Here is a 21,769-nt window from a genome sequence, read left to right on the forward strand (position 1 = left end):
CACAGTATTTTTGCACGCTCTGTCGCAAAGGGGTTTTGCATAGAACACAGCACATAGAAAACCAGAGAGTATTGTTTCTTTTGACAGTGCCTCAAGGGAGATTCGTGTGGGGCTGAACGAGTAAAGGATTTATTTTGATGTTGGTGCCTTCCCTCCCCTTCAGTGCCAAACTGCCGTGCCATAGGGAACGTAGAGTGTGTGTGTGTGTGTGTGTGTGTGCGTGTGTGCGCATGTGCCAACCTGGCACCCTCCAGATGTTCTAAACTCCATATGGCCATGCTGCCTGAGGCCAATGAGAGTTGTAGTCTAAAACATCTGGATGGTACCAGGTTGCCAACAGTATTGATGGAGCCATACCAACAAAGCAATGCACGTTGCATTCCACACCACTCCACCCCCCCCCAAAAAAAACAAGGCATGCACCAAAAATATGTCCTGATTTATTCCACACCCAGCATTGCATCGATAGGCATGGAAGCTGAGGGAAGTGTTCAACTAATGCGTCCCGCCAGCACCAGGATTTCTACTTGCACAATGAGACTTCCCCCCTCCCCCAAACTGCCACAGAGCGTTGGAAGGACCTCAAAAATAGGTTGGGGGGAGCAGAGGGAGAGAATATTCCATCATGCAAGGAGAAATCCCAGCGCGTCACTAGGTTGGCTACAGCCCCATACGTACAACTGCTGCAATCGTTTGTGCGCCTTTCCCTTCCGAATTGACTGCCTCCTGAAAAGAAACAGGGTCACATGCTTAACCACCTGACCGGTACTTAAGATTTCCATACAGGAAGATGCCCTGAGGCCATTCCCACCCAAGTGATTTAAGTAGAGGAAGCAAGGAGGGAGCTGGCCACAGACCCCAACTTACAAAGGGGAATGTATTGCAACAGGAAGTAAGAGTGCTTAGGAGTTGCAAATCCAGGGAATGCCTACAAAGAGGAGATTCCTCAGAAATCATAGTACAGTGGTACCTCAGGTTACATACGCTTCAGGTTACAGAATCTGCTAACCCAGAAATAGTACCTTGGGTTAAGAACTTTGCTTAAGGATGAGAACAGAAAACGCGCGGCGGCAGCGGGAGGCCCCATTAGCTAAAGTGGTGCTTCAGGTTAAGAACGGTTTCAGGTTAAGAATGGACCTCCGGAACGAATTAAGTTCGTAACCAGAGTTACCACTGTATCTTTTATCAAAAACCAGAGATACCACTGTACTCCCAAGGTTTAATAAGCCCAGCCTCTACCAGTTTGAACTCGATATCTTCTGGTTCTAACTGGCATATTTTGATGGGCCCCTTCCCAACCCAAAACCAGGGATAGATTTGTTCTCCATTGAATGCGGCCAGAGGGAAGGTAAAGATTAAGGTTTCAGCATCGGTGGCGTTGCAAAATGACACCTCCCCTTTGTTGTAATCTAGATACACCTGGATCTTCTTGAGGGGTTTTGGCACGGTCAAGGGAATAGGACCTTGAAGGGTGAAAGCCCAGTACCCCTTGTTTAACCCAACTCTGTCTAGGCCTACTCCCCAGATTCCGGCATCAGGGTTAAAGTCCAGAGGGCCCTTCCTCTCCACGGATTTTCTGGCCACCCCAGCACCCCATTCTTTCGCCTTTTCCACATCAACTTCCCAGTAGACTCTCCCCGAGGTGTATCCGTTTAAGCCCAGCACACACTGACGGTTCTCAAATCTCTCAGGGTGATAAGGCATCTCCTCAGGCGACTCGTGCGACTTCCAGGCGCTCCCCTGGTCCTCTGAAAGGACCAGCGAGGTGTGCGCTGTGTCACGATCCAAGTACACACTTTCTGCAAGAGGAAGGGGAGGTTATAGGATGGCTAAGCTGCTCTGCTGAAAAAAGAATTACTGTATTTATTTTAAAAATATACTACTTGATATAATAACTTTTATTACTTTTTAAAATTGTAATAAAAATGTACTTTTTTATTGTAATTATTTGCATGATGTATAATAGATGATAAATGATAGATGGAGATAAAATACTATCAATGTTTAGTTGTTTTTTAATTATTGGTTTTCCTATGTTTTTCGTGTTTCTTATTTTTATCGGTAAGCTGCCTTGATGTAACTATCTCAGGCAGGCAAGCAAGCCTCGATAAGAATTAATGACTCCCTGGCAGTTTTATGGTGCATTCATTTACAAGTTACACTCAGAGAGTGGCTCCCAGCCTGCCGCTCTTGAAAGGAGTTGCTCATTCTGAAACTCCGCCTTGGTCACAACAGAAAATACGCCAACGTCCAGCCTTTCCCCTGTTGCACTTCCATTGCATTCTGACCTTTACAGCTCTCCTGGAATGAGGAGGAGGAGGAGGGGGGAATTCCCACACCCCTCTCTCAAAGGAGGAACTCTGACCTCTGACTCTCTGCTGGTTGCCTAGCAACTTCTCTACTGCCATCTATTTCTCCCCCTTCTTGTGAGCTGTACATGTCTGCTCTAGCTGAGTCAGAGAACTCTTGGTGAAGGGGGAGAGTCGAGCCCACTTCCTCCTGCTCTGTCTGCCATCTTTCGTCTCCAGAGTCAGACTCTGTCTCTCCTTGTACAAGCAATCTTTCATCTCCCAAGTCCGACTCTTCCCCCTCCGATTCAGGCATGTCCCTGACACTTGAGGCTGTCAGGGGAAAAGGCAGACTATAAATAAATACATAAGAGGGAGAAGAATTTCCTTCACCTTTAGCCATGATTACAAGGGATGCTGGGTTCAGCAGCATCTGGAGGGGAAAGGTTGCCCACATTCTTTGAGTACCATGACCATTTCTGGGCTCCATTACCATACTAATCGTAACAGCATCCCAATAAGGGCCATAGTATACAGCTGCCATCACAAGGGATCCTGTTCGTGGATCTGCCACACCAAATCCAGTTTGACTCTCAGTTATCCCCCAGTGAACTCACCTTGTTCATATTTCTTCAGGACTTTGTTTCTGGCTTTCCACAGCTCAGTTGCCATCTGACCTAGAAAGGGCAGGGAGGATAACAGAAAGCATTAGAATAGGGGTCCTTAAACCCTTTTGTGGATGAACTTCAGTGATGTTTTCTGCAGCTTGTCTGAGGATTTATGACTGAAGATGAGGGACTGCACATCCATCACACCAAATATTCCTACTGATTTTTAATTGCATGTTTGTGGTTGTAATTTAGTGTGCCGTATCGCAATTTAAATTCTGCTGTGCTGCAAGTGAATGGGCACTGAAGAGAGCTGTGAGGAGGAAGGGGCCTTCTCAAGAGTAGGGATCCACCAAGGGCATCACACCCAAAGGCGCTCCAGGACTGTGAGCCAGGATTGAAGCCGATAGCCTTGTTCCACTCTATCACAGGAAGTGAACCATCCACTCCTCTCCTGCTTACTGATACCTTTGAATTTCTGAAACGTCTTCTTCAAAGTTTTATTTAGCTCAGTGATTTCGTAGCATTTGTTTTCCAGATCCCCGGAACTGTTTTCCTTATAATGTTCTTCACCAAACCTAGAGAGGGGGAAACAATAGCATGCTGTTCACTTGTCTTCTGTTGATTTGCTTCTGCAAAAATGAACTTTTGAGGAACACAAAATTACACACACACACGCATCACTGAAGGTATTGAACCATCAGGAAAACAGCCCAAGTGTATCTCCCACCACACTTATGTTAAGATGGTGATAACAGACAGATCAAAAGGAAGGAGGCCATGATTAGTGCAGAAGTTCCTCTGGAGAGAGATGTAAAAAATTCTACTTGTGGAAGGTGGAGGGAGGAGGCGAAAGGATGAGATACATGTTGTGTATTGAGTCAAAGGATTTTATATCTGTATTATTATTGCCTGTATTTGCATTAGGGTAAAGTAACTGCCTTTTGGTTCCAGAGGGTACAGCTACTATTGGTTCATTCAAGCTGCTGTATTTGGATCCTCTGTCTTATTGGTTTCCTCCAAAAGGCAGGACTGTGATTGCCTGATATTGTTCCCTCCAAAATGTATCCTTTATAGCTAGTTCCCTGTCCCTATAAATGTAGCTCTCCCCTCCTCAGTTCTCAGTCTTGTTTGCTTAAATAAAGAAGTGTTACTACAGAACTGTCTCCAGCATATTATGTCAAGGGAGCTGAAATCACAAACCCCACGTCACAACAATACATACCAGTTGATTCTTGACCTTCCCTGCAAAATGAGTGAGCCGTGTGTAGTCATAGCTATGTTATTCTGTCTGACACCAAGGAAAAGATAAGGGGAGACATTTGATTTATGCTCAGCAAAGGATTTAACAACGTTTTATTATGTCCTCCCCCCTCAACCGAGGTTGAATGGACTCTTATTTAAATCTTTGGACTGGACCAGGAGTTTAAGGGAGCAATTAAAAGAAGATGAACGGCTGCTAACTAAATCTGGCAAGAGCCTGCATTTGTGAAAAGGCTGGTTTTTTCCTATTATTATTATTATTTATAGCCGTAACCTGTTGGTGAAGAGAGGAAGGAATGATCTCCAAGGAATGGAATGTGTCCGAACAAAGGAGGATGGCAATTAACTATCTCAACACACCAGGTCTGGGAACAATGTTTATGCAGGACCACAAACGTGAAATGGATTTTATATTTATGAAAAGTAACAGAGGTGCTGAATGTGAGGAAACTGGCAAGGCCGGCTGTGAGAATGGACTAACATCAAGAGAAGGATGAAGAGGAGTTTAAACAAGAATGAAGTGGCTACATCAGGAAGTAATGAACATACGTTTGCAACAGGAGTGGGAAAACATTTTGTATTAAATTTAAATAATTTGGACTGGTTTGTAATAATTTGGAAAACCAATAAAAATAATACATGTAAGATACATACCAGTTGGTGAACATTTCATATTCCTAGAAGAAGGAGAAACAGAGAAAACGAGTAGTCAAGTTTCTAGGGATATGAAAAAAGGGGTATCTATGAAGTTGTAAAAAGTCAACTCCCATTAAAATCCACCGGGATCCCAGTTTGGTGTGTCTTACCATTTTGCAGGGCTCTATGGTGACGTGAGAGAATTTCCACCCCCAAGTGCACCGGTGCCGCTGTTTTTAAGGAGTTATTCTGCCAGCCTCATGTTTAATTGTAGCACAGAGATTGGTGCAGCTAGGAACTGCAGTTGCCACACAGGGAGCAGATTTAATCCTTAGACCTCATGGCCGTGTGAGGGAGTCTAAACGCATGCGTTTTCCTCATCGTTCGAATCTTGGGGTGGATTATGTTGGCTTTTTGCAGTATGGTAACGCTGCAGAGAGCTTGCTGGGGAGACCATGCATTAAAAAGAAAGGACTCAAAAATAACTTAAATAAGGTTTTAATAAGAAAAACAAAAACTCCTTTTACACTAAATACATTAACAACCAAACCAGACCCAACCACCAACCCATCCCCCAGGGTAATGGGAGAGCTAGGTGCTGCTCCTTATATACTACACCCAAATGCTGACACACCTTAATCAAATACACTCAACAGCACCTGCTACGTTTCACAGCTGTAAAGCTGGGTCTCGTTATCTTACTCTGGCCCTTGCTCTGGCCCCTTAAAGACATACACATCGGGTGGAACAATGATGAACCTTTACATTTAAATAAACCATTCAACATTTCCCCTGCGGTTCATCATTGTGGAACAAAAACATAAAGCATACTTTGTACATGTCTTTCAAAACAGAATGTCCACGTTGTGATGCATCTTTTAACAAAAGCTTAACTGTTTCAAATTTTACGCTTGGTGAATAACACAAATCATAATCTTCACCTGTAATTTGTTGAGAACCCTAGCAACTATCTAGCCTTGTACCTTACAACTTCATTTTTGTCATTCATTTTAACTCTATAAACCCATTTTGAATCAATAAGTCTCATATCTGGGGTTTGTGGTACAAGAGACCAAGTGTTATGCTCTTTTAAAGAAGCTATCTCAGAGTTCATAGCTTTATACCAATTTGCAGCTTGTTGCTTAGGTAATTTCTGAACATCATTGTAGCTTTTTGGCTCAAAAACTGCCTTATTGGCATACACAGTATTAAAATGTTCATCTGCAAAACGTTGTGGCTTCTGTCTCTTTCTATCTGAACGTCTCAGTCCGGAAGGAGAGTCAGACTCCTCAGACTTAATGGGACTAAGTGAACCACTAGTTTCAGGTTGTAAACCATTGTCAGATTGAAGAGATGCCTGTAGGCTAAGCTCACGATCAGAAAACTCAAGAGAATCTAACCTCCCCTTGGGTGCCTGTGACTTTAAATCATCAAACAAATCAGATTCAACAGACTTTTTGTCTTTTTCCATTAATTCAGAAGCACCATTTCCTGCTGCTGCTTCTTCTTCCTCTTCTTCCTCAGTATTATCTATACCATCAGTATCTTGGAAGACAGCAACTCCATTCCAATTTACAGTTTGTATCATGCTTCTGGTAATATGAAATTTGCCAGTTGCTGGTACGTAAATTCTGTATGCCCCCTGCTGGTAGCCCATTAATTTTCCCTGGACACTACGTTCACCCAATTTCTGCTTAGCGGGATAATGCATAATTACATCTGAACCCCAAATGCGTAGGTATTTCAGATTAGGGCGTTTTTTAAACAGCTTCTCATAGGGGGTGACATCTAAACCAGAATGATAACTGCGATTTCTTACATAACAAAACGCATTAAGCGCTTCAGCCCAAAAGTCTTTGGGCAGATTAGCATCGTGCAGATACGTTTTAACCCCTGCCTGTAGGTCACGCTGCACAACTTCAACAAGCCCATTTTGCCAGGGACTTCGGGGGCAAGATAACTCATGAGTAGTCCCCTGCGCTTCCAGGAATTTCTCAAAATCCTCAGAAACAAATTCCCCGCCCCGGTCAGAAAACAGGTTCTTAATTGATTTGTTAAAGTGCGTTTTTACCCAGTTGCAAAAAACTTTGTACTTCTCAAATGCTTGGGACTTCTCAGCTATTGCATAAGTCCAACAATATCTACTATACTGGTCTATCAGAGTAAGCCAGTACTTAGAACCTCCTAATGATGGTGGGAGTGGCCCAACTAAATCACAATGTACACGCTCAAATGGCTCATTTACTTTCCTATCTGAGCACCTACCCTTGCGTGCAACCTTAATCTTATTCTTGCAACAGGATAGACATTGCATAAAGAATTTACATGGTTTTAAGTTGAGGCCATTAACAATATTCTTTGTCTTAATTACATCAGCAAAATTCAGGTGTCCCAGAATTCTGTGCGCCTCATGGACACACCCGGAATGTGGCCTTACATTCCTCAACCCCTGGCTTGACTGTGCTGCTCTGCAATTTATAGGCGATTGGGAGTAGGTGCGAAAATACAGTCTATATAAACCATCAGATTCCCGGGCATATAATAGACGTTTGTTCCCTTTGAAAAACTCACACATTGACTTTAAGAAACGCACAGTTATGCCTTGACGAGCAAAACACCTTACTGATAATAAATTGTCCACTGACGGGCAGTAAATGCAGTTCGCTATTGTAATGTTTAAAGAGTCAAGTTTAACAGTACCCCTGCCAAGCGACTGCAAGACTTGTGAATTGGCTAAATGTACATTACCAATTTCCTCTTCGAAAGAAATAAACAAGCTTCGATCGTTGCAAATATGCTGAGATGCTCCTGAGTCCACAACAAAAGACTTCCACTTGGCACGTTTAAGTCTTTTACGATCTGTTGTCCTAGCATGGAAAACTCGCGGCTCGTTTCTGTCTCTACTATACGATGTCGGCTGCTGGGCTGACAACCGTGACTGACGAACAGAAACAGGCTTGGGAGTACTTTGCTTTCTTTTGGATCTGCAGTCCTTTGCAAAATGTCCTTGTTTATTGCAGAACCAACAACGCTTTGCAGCTTTAAATGCAGTTGTATCACCACAGGTTTGCATATGGCGTTCCTCATTCTTTCTGGAAATAGGAGTGCTTATGGCACAAGCCTCCCTTCTATCCAACTCGCCCATTAATCTTGCCGTTACCCCTTCCACAGTTAATTGTGCTGGTGGAACAGCAGATATCTGGCTAGCTATACCATCAAAGTCCTCATTAAGGGAACATAGAATGATAAAAACATACTGAATATCAGGTATGTCCATGTCCCTTCGAATTAATTCGCCGCGTATTGCCTCCAGACATCTCAAGTGTGCTGCCAAATCACCACCAGGCTGCAACTTCGTCTGGTACAACTGCTTGAAAAATGTCAATGCAGATGCTGACTCTTTTCTAACATGCACTGCTGCAAGACTGTCCCACATTTCTTTGGCAGTTTTCTTATTTCTTATATAGACTACTTGCTGGTCACTGACTGCCAAATTAATTATCGCCCTGGCTTTTGCATCTCCTTTTGACCAAGCATTAGTCACAGGGTCAGGAGGGTCATCAGTTACATAGGTCCATACTTCTCTAGAGGTCAAAAGCGCCTCCACCCGAAAAGACCATAAACTATAGTTCTCATCTGTTAGCTGTGGGAAGACCAGAGCCTTCTCAGCTTCAGGAACCCGGTCAACCATTCTGGAACTCTTCCAGACCCACAGAACTACGCTAACAGGAGAAGGAGTTTTCAAACCTTTCTCAGAGTCCAAAAATATGCAGTCATCCACTCAGCAGCTGGGCCCATAACCAAAGATGTTGGCTTTTTGCAGTATGGTAACGCTGCAGAGAGCTTGCTGGGGAGACCATGCATTAAAAAGAAAGGACTCAAAAATAACTTAAATAAGGTTTTAATAAGAAAAACAAAAACTCCTTTTACACTAAATACATTAACAACCAAACCAGACCCAACCACCAACCCATCCCCCAGGGTAATGGGAGAGCTAGGTGCTGCTCCTTATATACTACACCCAAATGCTGACACACCTTAATCAAATACACTCAACAGCACCTGCTACGTTTCACAGCTGTAAAGCTGGGTCTCGTTATCTTACTCTGGCCCTTGCTCTGGCCCCTTAAAGACATACACATCGGGTGGAACAATGATGAACCTTTACATTTAAATAAACCATTCAACAGATTAAAACCCCAGGGTGCCATGTGAGATTGCACAACCCTGCTTGCAATCTACCACTTCAGACGGGGGGGGGGGGCGGGACGGGACCCTCATTGGATTGTTCTCCCCTATTAAACACACACATATGCCTCCCTCTAGATGGAAAGCTAGAACAGAAAGATAGATTAAAACCCTTCGCTTGGACATGCTAGTTTCTAACGTGCAGATATTTGGGGTTGATGCATTCTAGCATGGAACCGCCTCACTTGTTTTCTGATAGCACGGCTCAGGAAGGCCTATTCCACATTCTGTACATGCATGTTCTTCCGTTTTTGTTTGTTTGGTTGGTTAGTTTGTCGTAAGTGACTTTGGGTTGCCTTGGGCAAGAAAAAGTGACTAACAAATGTAAATCGTAGTAGTAGCAGTAGTAACAGCAATAATCGAAATGTGATCAGTTTGGCTAACAGGAAAAGCAGTCTACTTACTTCTGTCAGCTTTTGCAACCTGTTCCGGCATCAACTAGCATTTTTTGAAACACACCCATATGCAAAATTGCATCATTTCTAGCATACCGTACTATTCCGTCTATAAGACGTTTTGGGTTTTTTTAGCTTAAAACAATGCTTATAAACTGGCGTCGTCTTATACATGGGTAGTGCAGGGGGGGCAGTGGAAATGATTTCTATCTTGAGTAGTAGATCACTGGTGTTATTGCGTGTGATAGCCTGCTGCAGCAATGTTCGCTTGCAATTGGTCACTGCTGCAAGAATGTCCGATGGCGATTGGTCTCCACTGCAGCAATTGGGTGTGTGATTGGCGGCTGCTGATGTCGATCGGAAATAAGATAGGAGTCTTCTGCATTGCGTTTGATCGGAAGCGTCTGGAATTTGGGTGAGCTTTCTTTTTGCATTCCTCCCATTCTGGACAATCTCTCCCCCCCCCCTTTTTAATATTGAGTCCCCAAAATTAGAGGGCGTCTTATCCAAGGGAATAAGACGGGAAAGTATGGTATTTTTCTCAAATGTGCATTTGAGAAATGCAAGTTTTCCCTTAAAATGCACGTTTTCCCTTAATATGTGCATTTTTGTATGGCATTCACCTTAAAATCTGCCCACAAATTTGGAGAAGTGTGGACTCTGAAGCATAACTGTGTTCTGATCTGCATACCAGTCTCTGGAAGTTCCCATCCAACTTCTTTGCTTAAAAATGCAAATTAAGAGCTATCTTTGAGCATCAGGAGCAGTAATGGATTGTGCTGCACAGGGTTCAGTTCCCCACAACAGGAAAGGGATTACGACTGCAAATGAACCATGTCTGCAACTTGCACTTTGAAAACCGCTCGTGCCGCTGCATGAGCAGTGCAAAATCCCATGTTGATTTCTGAAACCTGGGCTTCGCAATCCTCACTGCAGGAGCGTGCATTTTTTACAACACTCTCACCTTGCAAAATTCATCCGATCGGTGACGATGTATCTTCTCTGCCTCACTGATCAAGACATCGACTTGGGGTGGTCCTTTCAGGAGCTCAACCCCTAACTGAGCGCACATCGTCTCTACAGCACTGGTCAAGACATCGAGCTGAGTCACATCCCTGGTATATTTGCTGTCGTCTTCCTCCTTCTTCTTTAAGATTGTGCTTTTCAGCTCTTCCAGGTAGAGCACCAGGAACTGCGCCTGATCCTTCAAAGACTGGCAGAAGTTTTCGACCTCAGTCACTAGCGCCTGGTGTGCAAGGCTTGCCTGATCCTGTAGTGGGACAGAAACAAAGAACAAGAAAATTATTCCTCGCAGCAGAACCGTAGGGTCAAACTATATATGCTAAACCTATGATGACTGGATCATAGGCGTGCAAGCATCTTACCCACTGCCTTTCCCAACAGATTTCATGTTATTATTTGGCTGCCTACAGACAATGCATTTAAAACACATGACTTGGCCCCATAGAATCCTGGGAAGTGTAGTTTGTTAAGGGTGTTGAGAAGCGTAGCTCTGAGGGCTACAGTTCTCGGGATTCTTTGAATGAAGCTGCATGTTTTAAATGTATGGTATGTCCCTGGCAAATCAAGTTGATGGAATATGCCAAAAATTAACTGGAAAGCTCAGAAGCCAAGACGACAAATTCAGAAAAGAATGGGAAATGTTTATTATATATATGCAAAAGTATTGTAAACAAGTTAACACGCTGGCAGGATTTTAAGAACACTTGTAATTTTAGAAATATAATAGGGAAAAAATGGTTGAAATTTTTTTGTAGTAGTAATGATAGGCAGTTGAAAAGAAAAATTAAGGAATCAGAGGAGGGGGTGGAGGGAAGATTTGGAGAATCCCTATTTTTGGATTTGAAATTGTTTTGACATAGAGTTGTGTGTGTGTGCGACTATTGTTTCTGTTATGGTGATTTTTACCTTTGTATAGTTGGAAGAAAATCTAATAAAATATATTTAAAAATAAAATAAATGTATGGTATGTCCGCAGCCTCTTTTTGATTTATTTCACACATACGTGAGTATTGCTCTGTTTTCCTTCGGACCACACCAGCGAGGCGGGGGGGGGGTCTTGTTGTATGGGCAGCCCAGGACCTCCATACACACCACCCAGGCTTGCACCCTGGGAAGGTCACTTCATTGCTGCTAATGTTTGACTTCACCCTCAGAGGCGCACTCCATTGTCTCTTGTGACAGGCGGGTGCCAACAACATGAGTAGACAGATACAACAGCTTGTACTTGCATTCAGTGCAACGTATAAACAAGCCTCAAACTAGTGGGCAGTTCATACTGTGAGGAAGCTCTTTCTAATGTTCAGGCAAGAACTTTTTGTTCTTACGCGAGGGCTGAAATAAAAAACGATGATGCGCTTTTTAATGGACTGGAAAGCGTGCAAGCAACGTGGTAGCTTAGGTAGCCCTCTCATAAGATGGTCAGAGTGTGGTGCTTTGGACAGGACTTCTGCCCTGAGTACTCACAGCTTGGTTGTTTTGATGGTTTTATTATGCTGTGTTACTGCATAATGAAAATAAACACAGACACACACACACACACACACACACACACAGAGAGAGAGAGAGAGAGAGAGAGAGAGAGAGAGAGAGAGAGAGAGAGAGTAACTTGAACCCATTGGTTTGGGTCTTACCATCCAGAGCAACAGAAAATAAAATTTGGTCTCTTGAGTAAGTGCCTGACATTCAGTTACTTGAAAATGACTATCAAATAGCTTCTTAATTCTCTCTCTCTCTCCTCCTGGGGAATGAGATAAGGCATAGCAGTGGGGCAGGGACTTCTCCCAGTCCACAGCAGGCCTCATATGCTATCTCATGTAAACCAAGCATCCATCTGTAGGTGCTGAGTGCTTATGCAAGACTTACCAGCAGTTCCTTGGCACCACATGCAAGAGCTTCTTTGAACCTTTCAACCGAAACTTGTTGTTGCTTCAGCTTGCTCAGAATTTGCTCCTAAGAGGAAGTTGTGAAGGGGAGGAGAGAATTGGATTTTAGTTTGTTCCTGCCTTCAGACACATTACAGTTAGATTTCTCAGGTGTAAGAACTTGGAGAAAAGGTCCTAGCATTCAGGAGTAAAAGGTAGTTGCAGTTTCTTTGCAGTTTCCTGCCCCAGAATACAACTCAGTCCCCCTGCCCACATTCAGGCTGCATTCATAGGACAGTTGGTTCTGTTTCTCTGACAGTTGAGTTCTGCAATATATCTGAGCTTCTATATGGAATAAAAGCCACTTCCAGACATATAGCAGAATATAGCGCAAATTTTATTGGCAAGCATTTCTTTTTTTCCTGGATGCAAATAACATGGGAAATTGGCTATATTCTGCTGTACTACTGGAAGTGGATGGTTGGTGCCTTTTACGCCTCCTTTCGGCAACTCCTGCAGCCAAACTGGTGCCAAATGTATTGCTCTGCTTTCTGTTATGGAAAAATCTAGGTGTGAGGCTGCTCAGTCACCCAGAGCCCGCGGGTCCCTGCGGAATAAAGGAAGGAGTCCAGCCACCAACTGGAGCAAATAGCTGTAGATCAAAGTTTATTGCGCAACAGGTTCAAAGAGGAATTTTGAACCCCGAGGATGGGGTGACAAGGACTTTTAAAACTTTCCCACTATATCCCAGGATACAGTTCGTACAGCATCATTGCTACGTCATTGCTACATCACTGACATGTCACAAAAGGGGAGGGGTAGACAGGGGTTATACTAGTTTAACCTTGGCAAACATGTACAGACAAGTCCTTGGTACAAGATTAGCATAAGCAGACATGGCAGGGCAAGACCCAGGTACAGTGGTACCTCAGGTTAAGTACTCAATTCGTTCCGGAGGTCTGTACTTAACCTGAAACTGTTCTTAACCTGAAGCACCACTTTAGCTAATGGGGCCTCCTGCTGCTGCCGCGCCGCCGGAGCACAATTTCTGTTCTCATCCTGAAGCAAAGTTCTTAACCTGAAGCACTATTTCTGGGTTAGTGGAGTCTGTAACCTGAAGCGTATGTAACCTGAGGTACCACTGTATAAGATTAGCATAGGCAAACACCTCTGAAGTCCCACAACCCAAAGTACAATAGAACTTCCTTTGCATGTCTGGGGCCTGAGGCAAGTCTGGTGATGAGCTCTGGCTTCCCTTGGAGAACAATGATCCCAGCAATGGTCACCTCTAGGCATTTCCTGGAGTGTATACATGTCTTCAAGTTTGGAGAGGTGGCAGCGGAAAGAGTCCTTTTTCCAAGGGCAAAATGGTGTTGGAATGGAGGAACTTGGCAAAGGTGTTGATTTCATATGATTCATAGGTAAAGGTAAAGGGACCCCTGACCGTTAGGTCCAGTCGCGGATGACTCTGGGGTTGCGGCGTTCATCTCACTTTATTGGCCTAGGGAGCCGGCGGACAGCTTCTGGGCCATGTGGCCAGCATGACAAAGCCGCTTCTGGCGAACCAGAGCTGCTCACGGAAACGCCGTTTATCTTCCCGTCGGAGCCGTACCTATTGATCTACTTGCACTTTGATGTGCTTTCGAACTGCTAGGTTGGCAGGAGCAGGGACCGAGCAACGGGAGCTCACCCCGTCGCGGGGATTCGAACCGCTGACCTTCTGATCGGCAAGCCCAAGAGGCTCAGTGGTTTAGACCACAGCGCCACCTGCATCCCTATATAAATCATAAAGCTAGGTGTATTCCCTGAGCTGTCAAGTCGAAAGGATACATTCAGGCATAATATTTGTAACTGTTAACAACTTTAAATACGTGCCCCCTGCCCCATAATTTCCATAACACTTTCCTTTGGACCACATCAGTGAGGCCGAGGGGGTATGCGTAGTGAGTGGCACTATCCACCCCCCCTGACCATTCCTCCTAGACACCGGCAGGACTTGGCCAGGAAGGGGGAGAGATCGCTAGTTGTTGCAAATCAAAGGCAAACGGTAAAGCTGCCAACCACCTCCTTTCCTGGACCACCCTCAAATGGGGTTCAAGGAGGAGAACCCCCCTTCAATATTTGCCGGGTTGGCCCAGCCCTGAGTCACTTTACCGTGACGCAGACAGAAATTCAACAGGTAGGTGTCCAAATGGTAAGGCACCAGTTTAGCTTCTCCCAGCAAAGGCGCCGAGTACAAAAGATAAAAAGTCCTTTTTCAAGTTTATTGAACAAGCCACCCAAAAAGTTGCGCGTTTCTTAGAAGGTAACAAACAAAAAATAAAAACATTGTAAAATATAACTAGCTAAAACCATACTCACACAGCAACAATAGTTCAAAAGGCTCTTCCTTCGTTCCCAGGCTTCTCCTACAAGTACCAGCTCCTAAATTGTAAATTACTTTATAGCCTCCTGTGCCTTATTTACAACCCAATCTACACCTAGCTGTGTCAGGGTCTGCAAATCAGATAAGCTCTCATCCTGCCTAGAGTCAAGATGTAATTGACTCACACTTCTAGAAACAGGGAGTTTTATGTTTAAAGAGACCAAACAGCTGTTGCAGGAATTTATGTATAGGTGTGGGGGGGTTGCCCCTCCAGCAGATATCCTGCACATGCAGCCCACTACCAAAATCAGCACAATTGCTTTTGTGACTTTTGTGATTTGTCCCCACAAAACACTTCATCACAGTTTCTTCCTGTCTATTCAAAGGGCCTTTGCTGCACGATACCAAACGTAACAATTCACTGGTAAATGTATCTTTGTACTGGCTCACTGGGAAAACTTCAGAAATTCATATAGACATGTGAGCTCAGCTACTCAGCAGCCCCTCTGCCTGAGTGATAATCCCTGGCATCCTGATACCTGATGCCAGACAGGTAGCCATTCCAGAAATAACAAACCCAGATGAAGACAAAAGGGTGTGATTAACTTGGCTGGGAAACAGGGAAATGTAAATATCTTTTTTGTTACACTTGATGGGTGTTTGGTGGAGGGCAAGGAGAACCATGGGGCAGGGTCCAGGATGCTCAGATTACTGCCACCAGACCTCCCCTTTCATGATGTAACCGTGATGTATGAGTGATGTAGTTTGGGGGGTGTAACATGGGGACGCGGGTGGCGCTGTGGGTTAAACCACAGAGCCTAGGACTTGCCGATCAGAAGGTCGGCGGTTCGAATCCCCGTGACGGGGTGGGTTCCCGTTGCTCGGTCCCTGCTCCTGCCAACCTAGCATTTCAAAAGCACGTCAAAGTGCAAGTAGATAAATAGGTACCACTCCGGCGGGAAGGTAAACGGCGTTTCTGTGCGCTACTCTGGTTCGCCAGAAGCGGCTTAGTCATGCTGGCCACATGACCCGGAAGCTGTATGCCGGCTCCCTCGGCCAATAAAGCGAGATGAGCGCCGCAACCCTAGAGTCGGCCACGACTGGACCTAATGGTCAGGGGTCCCTTTACTTACCCAACGTGGGGATTAGCAGCTAATAAAAGTTTGGGGGCTCTTTTGTTCGTGGCTTCCATCTTGTTCCACCTTGTGGCAGGTGGGAGTCCTGTCACGACAGTCTTCAAGAAAGACCAAGCCTACTGGCTGCTGTTTTGCTCTGGTATTCCTGGCTGGTGTCCTTGTTTTTTTGTCCAAGGGAGCCCTCAGATTTCTCCGTTAACACAACCATTCCCCAGAAGGCCACAATTTTATCTCTCCCACAATGCTTCATTCCTGCGTGAACCAACGTTTGGCATACCAAACTTTCCCAACTTCACTACAGGGGGTCGTGTAGCCTGGGCAGCCCAAGACCTCCATAGACTGGCACCCCAGGGAGGTCACTTTGGTGTTGCTAATGCAGTGGTTTGACTTCAAAACAACCACATAATCTAAAAAGGGAGGGGGGGAACCCTTATACAGTGGTACCTCTGGTTATGTACTTAATTCGTTTTGGAGGTCCGTTCTTGACCTGAAACTGTTCTTAACCTGAGGTACCACTTTAGCTAATGGGGCCTCCCGCCGCTGCCATGCAATTTCTGTTCTTATCCTGAAGCAAAGTTCTTAACCCGAGGTACTATTTCTGGGTTAGCGGAGTCTGTAGCCTGAAGCGTATGTAACCTGAGGTACCACTGTACTTTCCCAGCTTAGTTCGCTTCTCATGCAACTGGTTTACCACACAGGCACCACGTAAGGGAATAGTAATAGTAATAGTAATAGTAATAGTAATAATAATAATAATAATAATAATAATAATAATAATAATAATTATCCAACCACTCTGGGTGGCTCCCAACAGAATATTAAAAATATAATAAAACATTAAACATTAAAAACTTCCCTAAACAGGAAACTTCGGCCACAGTGCACCCAAGCAGTTGTTGCTTTGCCATAGCAATCTAATCCCCACACATTCTAAAAAGAGGATAGGGGCTGCAGCAGACAGTGCTGAGGGAAATTCACATTCACAAGTGACAAAACTTGGGGTAGGGTACTTAAGTTTCTCAGCTTCGCTAGGTTCTAGCTCTGCTAGTTCAGAATTAGTCAAGTTCAAGCAAGAGACCATAGCCAGGCCAATTGAAGCAAAACGAGCGGCTGGGAAGCCTGATCGTTTATTGTTGCAACAAGGTTCCAACTCCCAAGCAAAAAAACAAGGAAGAAGAAACCCAGAACAAAGGAACCATGAGTAAATCTCATGGGAATGTGTGCAGCTGGTGTTATCTGGTTTCAAAACTTTCAGCACAGCTCAACCTTGTCAGAATACTTGGATGATTGACTGATAACACCCAAGGTTCTGAGTAGAAGGCAGGCATGAAGGGGCTGAAATAAAATAAAAAAATGGAAGAAGGTTCACACATATCTGTGTTCTGGCCTGCCTGCTCCGAGGTGGATATTGAGGCTTACAACTCGTGCAGATAGCCTTTTGGTTGGACCAGAGGAAATTAGAAAGGAAATTAGGGGGTGGGTGGAGAGATTAAAAGTTAAAAGATTGTATACATGCAAGGTGGGTGGGGGGAGAGATTAAAAGTTAAAAGATTCTGGAATACTGCACTCTGCGTTTAGTGTAAAAATCTGCCAGAAGCACCTTTTATTACAGTATACATGCAAGTTGGGTCACTCAAAGCATCAGGAGGTTTTTCCCAGAAAGTTCCAAGCAGATCAGATGCCTTAAATAAAGGCATTTCAAAGTTTCGCTAACAGCAGGCAGAAAAGTACAGAATACCGGTAGGTTGATCGGCGCAGAAAGACTCTTGCTGTGAAGACAGCATAAGGGCTGCTTTTTTCAGTTTCGTTTTCTGAAAACTCATGACTCCCCCTAACCTCACCCAGACTTTTGTTAGAACTTGAGAAGTGATGAGGCCCAGGCAGCTTTCCCCCAACAACATATTGATTAAATAAATAAATGAAACAGGGATAGAAAGCAAGGGAATAGGAATGGAAAGCTCTTATAGGAGGCAGAAGTGAATGTGAAATGACCAGAGCAGGGGGAGGGATGAAAGAAAACTAACAGTTTGGGGATGAGGAATAAGGTATAAATTGAATGCAAAAGGGGATTGGGAGAAGAAATTACAGGAGATGGGTAAAAATAATTTGAGAGAAAGGTGGGGATGGGAAGGGAGCACTAAATTCTGCCTAACATGGGGAGGCTGAGTCACAATACCTCCAGAGCAGATGGAGGAAAACTGAGCTATGGAACTGCTTGCCACAAGGAAGATATTGTGGGAAAGATTTCAGCTATTTCCAAAGATGGGTCAGAGTGATGTAAAAAGTGATGTTAGTAATTGCCAGCTGATTATGCCAACCTCGGCCTCCATTTTGTGTCTGGCTCTGCCCTTACACTGCCATTAGACACTTGTGGAGTGATTTTGTGGGGTTTTTTTGGCATTTAATAAGTCTGGCGACTTGTTTTTTTCAATTTAGGGCTACAGATTTAAACAAATGAGAGATGTGATTTGGCAAAAGACGTATTTCTTTTTGTTAACTGATACAGATTGCGCCACATTAAAAAGTTTAAAATGTTGATAAATAAAATATGTTCTGAAGGCATAAGGTTTTTTTTGTTTGTTTAGTCATTTAGTCGTGTCCGACTCTTCGTGACCCCATGGACCAGAGCACGCCAGGCATAAGGTTAGACCATCACAAACACATCCTCTCAGATCGGCTGATTATATAAACAAACCACTCACCCCCCCCCCTTTTTGGTGCCTTAATTTAATTTTGCGTGTTGTCATTTTTCTTTTTTATGGCTAGTGGCCTCAGAAGTTGAATGGGTCTCTCTGGACATCATGTAAGGGCACTGAGGGAGAGTCCTGGCTGAAATTTGACTTTGGGCAAGATGCAACCTATTCTAAAGAAACATTAATAACAATTACAGTGGTACCTCGGGTTAAGAACTTAATTCGTTTCGGAGGTCCGTTCTTAACCTGAAACCGTTCTTAACCTGAGGTACCACTTTAGCTAATGGGGCCTCCCACTGCCGCCGCGCAATTTATGTTCTCATCCTGAAGCAAAGTTCTTAACCTGAGGTACTATTTCTGGGTTAGCGGAGTCTGTAACCTGAAGCGTATGTAACCTGAAGTGACTATAACCTGAGGCACCACTGTACATACTTTTGCCACCCCCCCACCCTATCTGAAAGCTATTATTACCTTTCGCTCGTCAATAGCCTTCTGTATGGGCAGGATGGTGTGGTCCTGATGCTGATCCTCACACTTTGCACAGATCAGGATGCTGTCCTTTTGGCAGAAAAGTGTCAGAGGCTTCTTGTGCGAAGGGCAGGTGCTCTCGGACACGGCTGGCTCTTTCAGGCTTCCCCAGGTGATCTGCCGACTTGCCTCCACCATCTTCTTCAGCGGCCCGTTTTGCTGCAGCTCGGCCTTCAAGAAACACCTCTTGCACTGAGGGCAGCAGACGTTCTTAAGGGAGCCTTTCCAGTGCTTAGTGATGCAAGCTTTGCAGAAGTTATGCCCGCATCCGATGAGCATCACTGGGTCCATGAACTCCTTCAGGCAGAAGGAGCAAGTGAGCTCATGCAGAAGGGACTGGACTGGGTTTGCAGAAGCCATGGCTTTGCTTGAGGAGCGAGAGAGAAAAGAAGAAGCTGCCAACAGTTTCCGGCTTCAAAGAGTGAGAAGGAGGAGAAGAGGGGAGTGTCAATTCTTGCACTGAGATTCTGTATTGTGATGACTTGCATTCCGCCCACTCCAAAAAGAGAGAGAGACACACCTACCTACCCCCCCTCTTTTGGTGGGCACAAGTCTGACTCCGGCCATATTTACACAGGGAACTACTTCAGTTTTATTATAATACATGGTTTAACACACTTTTAAATTCGTTTTTAAGTTTGCCAAACTGCGGGGAAATGCAGAAGCTGTCCAAGTCAAAGTCATTAATTATTTGGGAAGATACATTCAAGCAGTTGTTGAAATTCCAATATCAGCTACAGTGGTACCTCAGGTTACATACGCCTCAGGTTGCATACGCTTCAGGTTACAGACTCTGCTAACCCAGAAATATTACCTCTGGTTAAGAACTTTACTTCAGGATGAGAACAGAAATAGCGTGGTGGCAGTGGGAGGCCCCATTAGCTAAAGTGGTGCTTCAGGTTAAGAACAGTTTCAGTCTAAGAATGGACCTCCGGAACGAATTAAGTACTTAACCCGAGGTACCACTGTATATGGTTACAAAACATGTGTTATCCTCAACTGCACTGTTTACATCGAACATAGGAAAATATCTGGCTCGTATGTCTGAGCAAACTTTAAAAAAATACTTATTGCATTTATATCCAACTTTTCTCCTCCAAGGAGCTCAAAGTGGTGTACGTGGTTCTTTCTGACATGAAAATATGAAAGCATGCAATTTAATATGCTCTCATACATTCTTATATTAAATTTGATGTTATTATGCTACATTTTCTTTTTCCTGTATTGTATACAGTGCTCTTATTATGGGGGGACGCAGGGGTTCGCATACCCTAAACATTTTGTAAATCTAATTCTGGCCTCATTGAGGGGCAGTATTTCAATATGAGTAGGAAAATGACTGTACCCCTAAATATTTTTTTAGGAAAAAAGCACTGATTGTATATATTTGTATATTGCTTCTTTCTACACATTTCTGTACCTTTTTATGTTTCTTTTATTTTCCTCTCTGTCTTTGTATCACTTTATAATTGAAACCTTTTCAATAAAAATATTAAATATGAAAAGATGAAACCCTGCCTAAGAGTTAAAATTTAGGAGATTAATCTTGACACCTCGGACCACCAGAAATGTAGAAACAAATTTCTCTGTGTTAAGATGTTTCCCAACATTTACATACTTTCCTGTTTTCCTAAAGAGTGTATCTTCCATTTACTATTTTAGGCTTCCTCATCTAAAACCCATTTTCCCTCAGGCATTCCGATGAATCTCAGACAGACAGATTCACCAAAGACAAAAGTATCAAAAGAATCACTACTCAAGATAGATGGTTTTATTTTCCATTTTATTGAAACAAAACTAAGAGGCTCACATACTCAAACAGAAACAATAGCTATGCAAAACGTCTCCACCTCAGAGCAGTGGAAAGGGTTTAGTAAGCAGTCAGGAAGATCTGTCTTCAAGGGGAAAAGGTATAGACAGAATCAGAATCAGAATGCTAGCATTTCATGAAGATTATACAGGAAGATTATCATTCAGAAGAAACACCCAAGATCTCCCTGACGGCCCCCACCTTTAGGGTGTCAGGAAACTCAAAGTGTATTTCAAATCCTTCTTTTGTAAATGGAGAACAGCAAGATGGATGACGTAGAAATCATAGCAAACACTGACATTCCATAATGGAAGAAAGGATTGTGTTAAATTGACAAGAGATTGAAGCAATCAGTCAAAAAGCCACCCCACCCACCCTTTTAAAATACCGGGAAATTCAAATGCTTCTAAAAACATTATTTTTGTAAACAGAAGTATATCCAAGCACTGACTAGATCATCAGTCCTGTTTTTGAATTAATCCCAGAAATACTCTTAGCTGTGTTCCTTTGCAAGTAGATGCAATTAATTGTTTTAAGACATTTACCTGTAATTAAGAGACGGGGTGAAATGACTGTATTTGTGTGCCTGTAACACCTTTCTTTTCCTGTAATATTGGTCCTGGTAGCAGTTAAATAAATACAGTGGTACCTCGGGTTACATACGCTTCAGGGTACAGACTCTGCTAACCCAGAAATAGTACCTCGGGTTAAGAAATTTGCTTCAGGATGAGAACAGAAATCGTGCTCCGGCGGCGCGGCGGCAGCAGGAGGCCCCATTAGCTAAAGTGGTGCTTCAGGTTAAGAACAGTTTCAGGTTAAGAACAGACCTCCGGAACGAATTAAGTACTTAACCTGAGGTACCACTGTATCTCCTTTATTAAAAGGCTTTTGCTATTAGCCTGGTCTCTGTCCCC

The 21,769-nt window shown here is 43.8% G+C and overlaps 1 protein-coding gene across 1 annotated transcript; it reads right to left on the minus strand.

The window, feature by feature from the left end:
- Positions 1–239: 239 nt before the first annotated feature.
- On the minus strand, positions 240–19,497 carry LOC128408665 (E3 ubiquitin-protein ligase TRIM39-like). The gene is made up of 7 exons (XM_053378654.1): positions 18,989–19,497; positions 12,325–12,411; positions 10,403–10,708; positions 4,814–4,836; positions 3,365–3,474; positions 2,906–2,965; positions 240–1,799 (listed from the first exon to the last, which is right to left on the minus strand). Exons 1-7 carry the CDS (start codon positions 19,403–19,405, stop codon positions 1,186–1,188), a joined length of 1,617 nt encoding a protein of 538 aa, XP_053234629.1. The 5' UTR covers positions 19,406–19,497; the 3' UTR covers positions 240–1,185.
- Positions 19,498–21,769: the final 2,272 nt, after the last annotated feature.

Source organism: Podarcis raffonei, chromosome 2 (assembly GCF_027172205.1).
Source record: "Podarcis raffonei isolate rPodRaf1 chromosome 2, rPodRaf1.pri, whole genome shotgun sequence".
Taxonomy (NCBI): domain Eukaryota; kingdom Metazoa; phylum Chordata; class Lepidosauria; order Squamata; family Lacertidae; genus Podarcis; species Podarcis raffonei.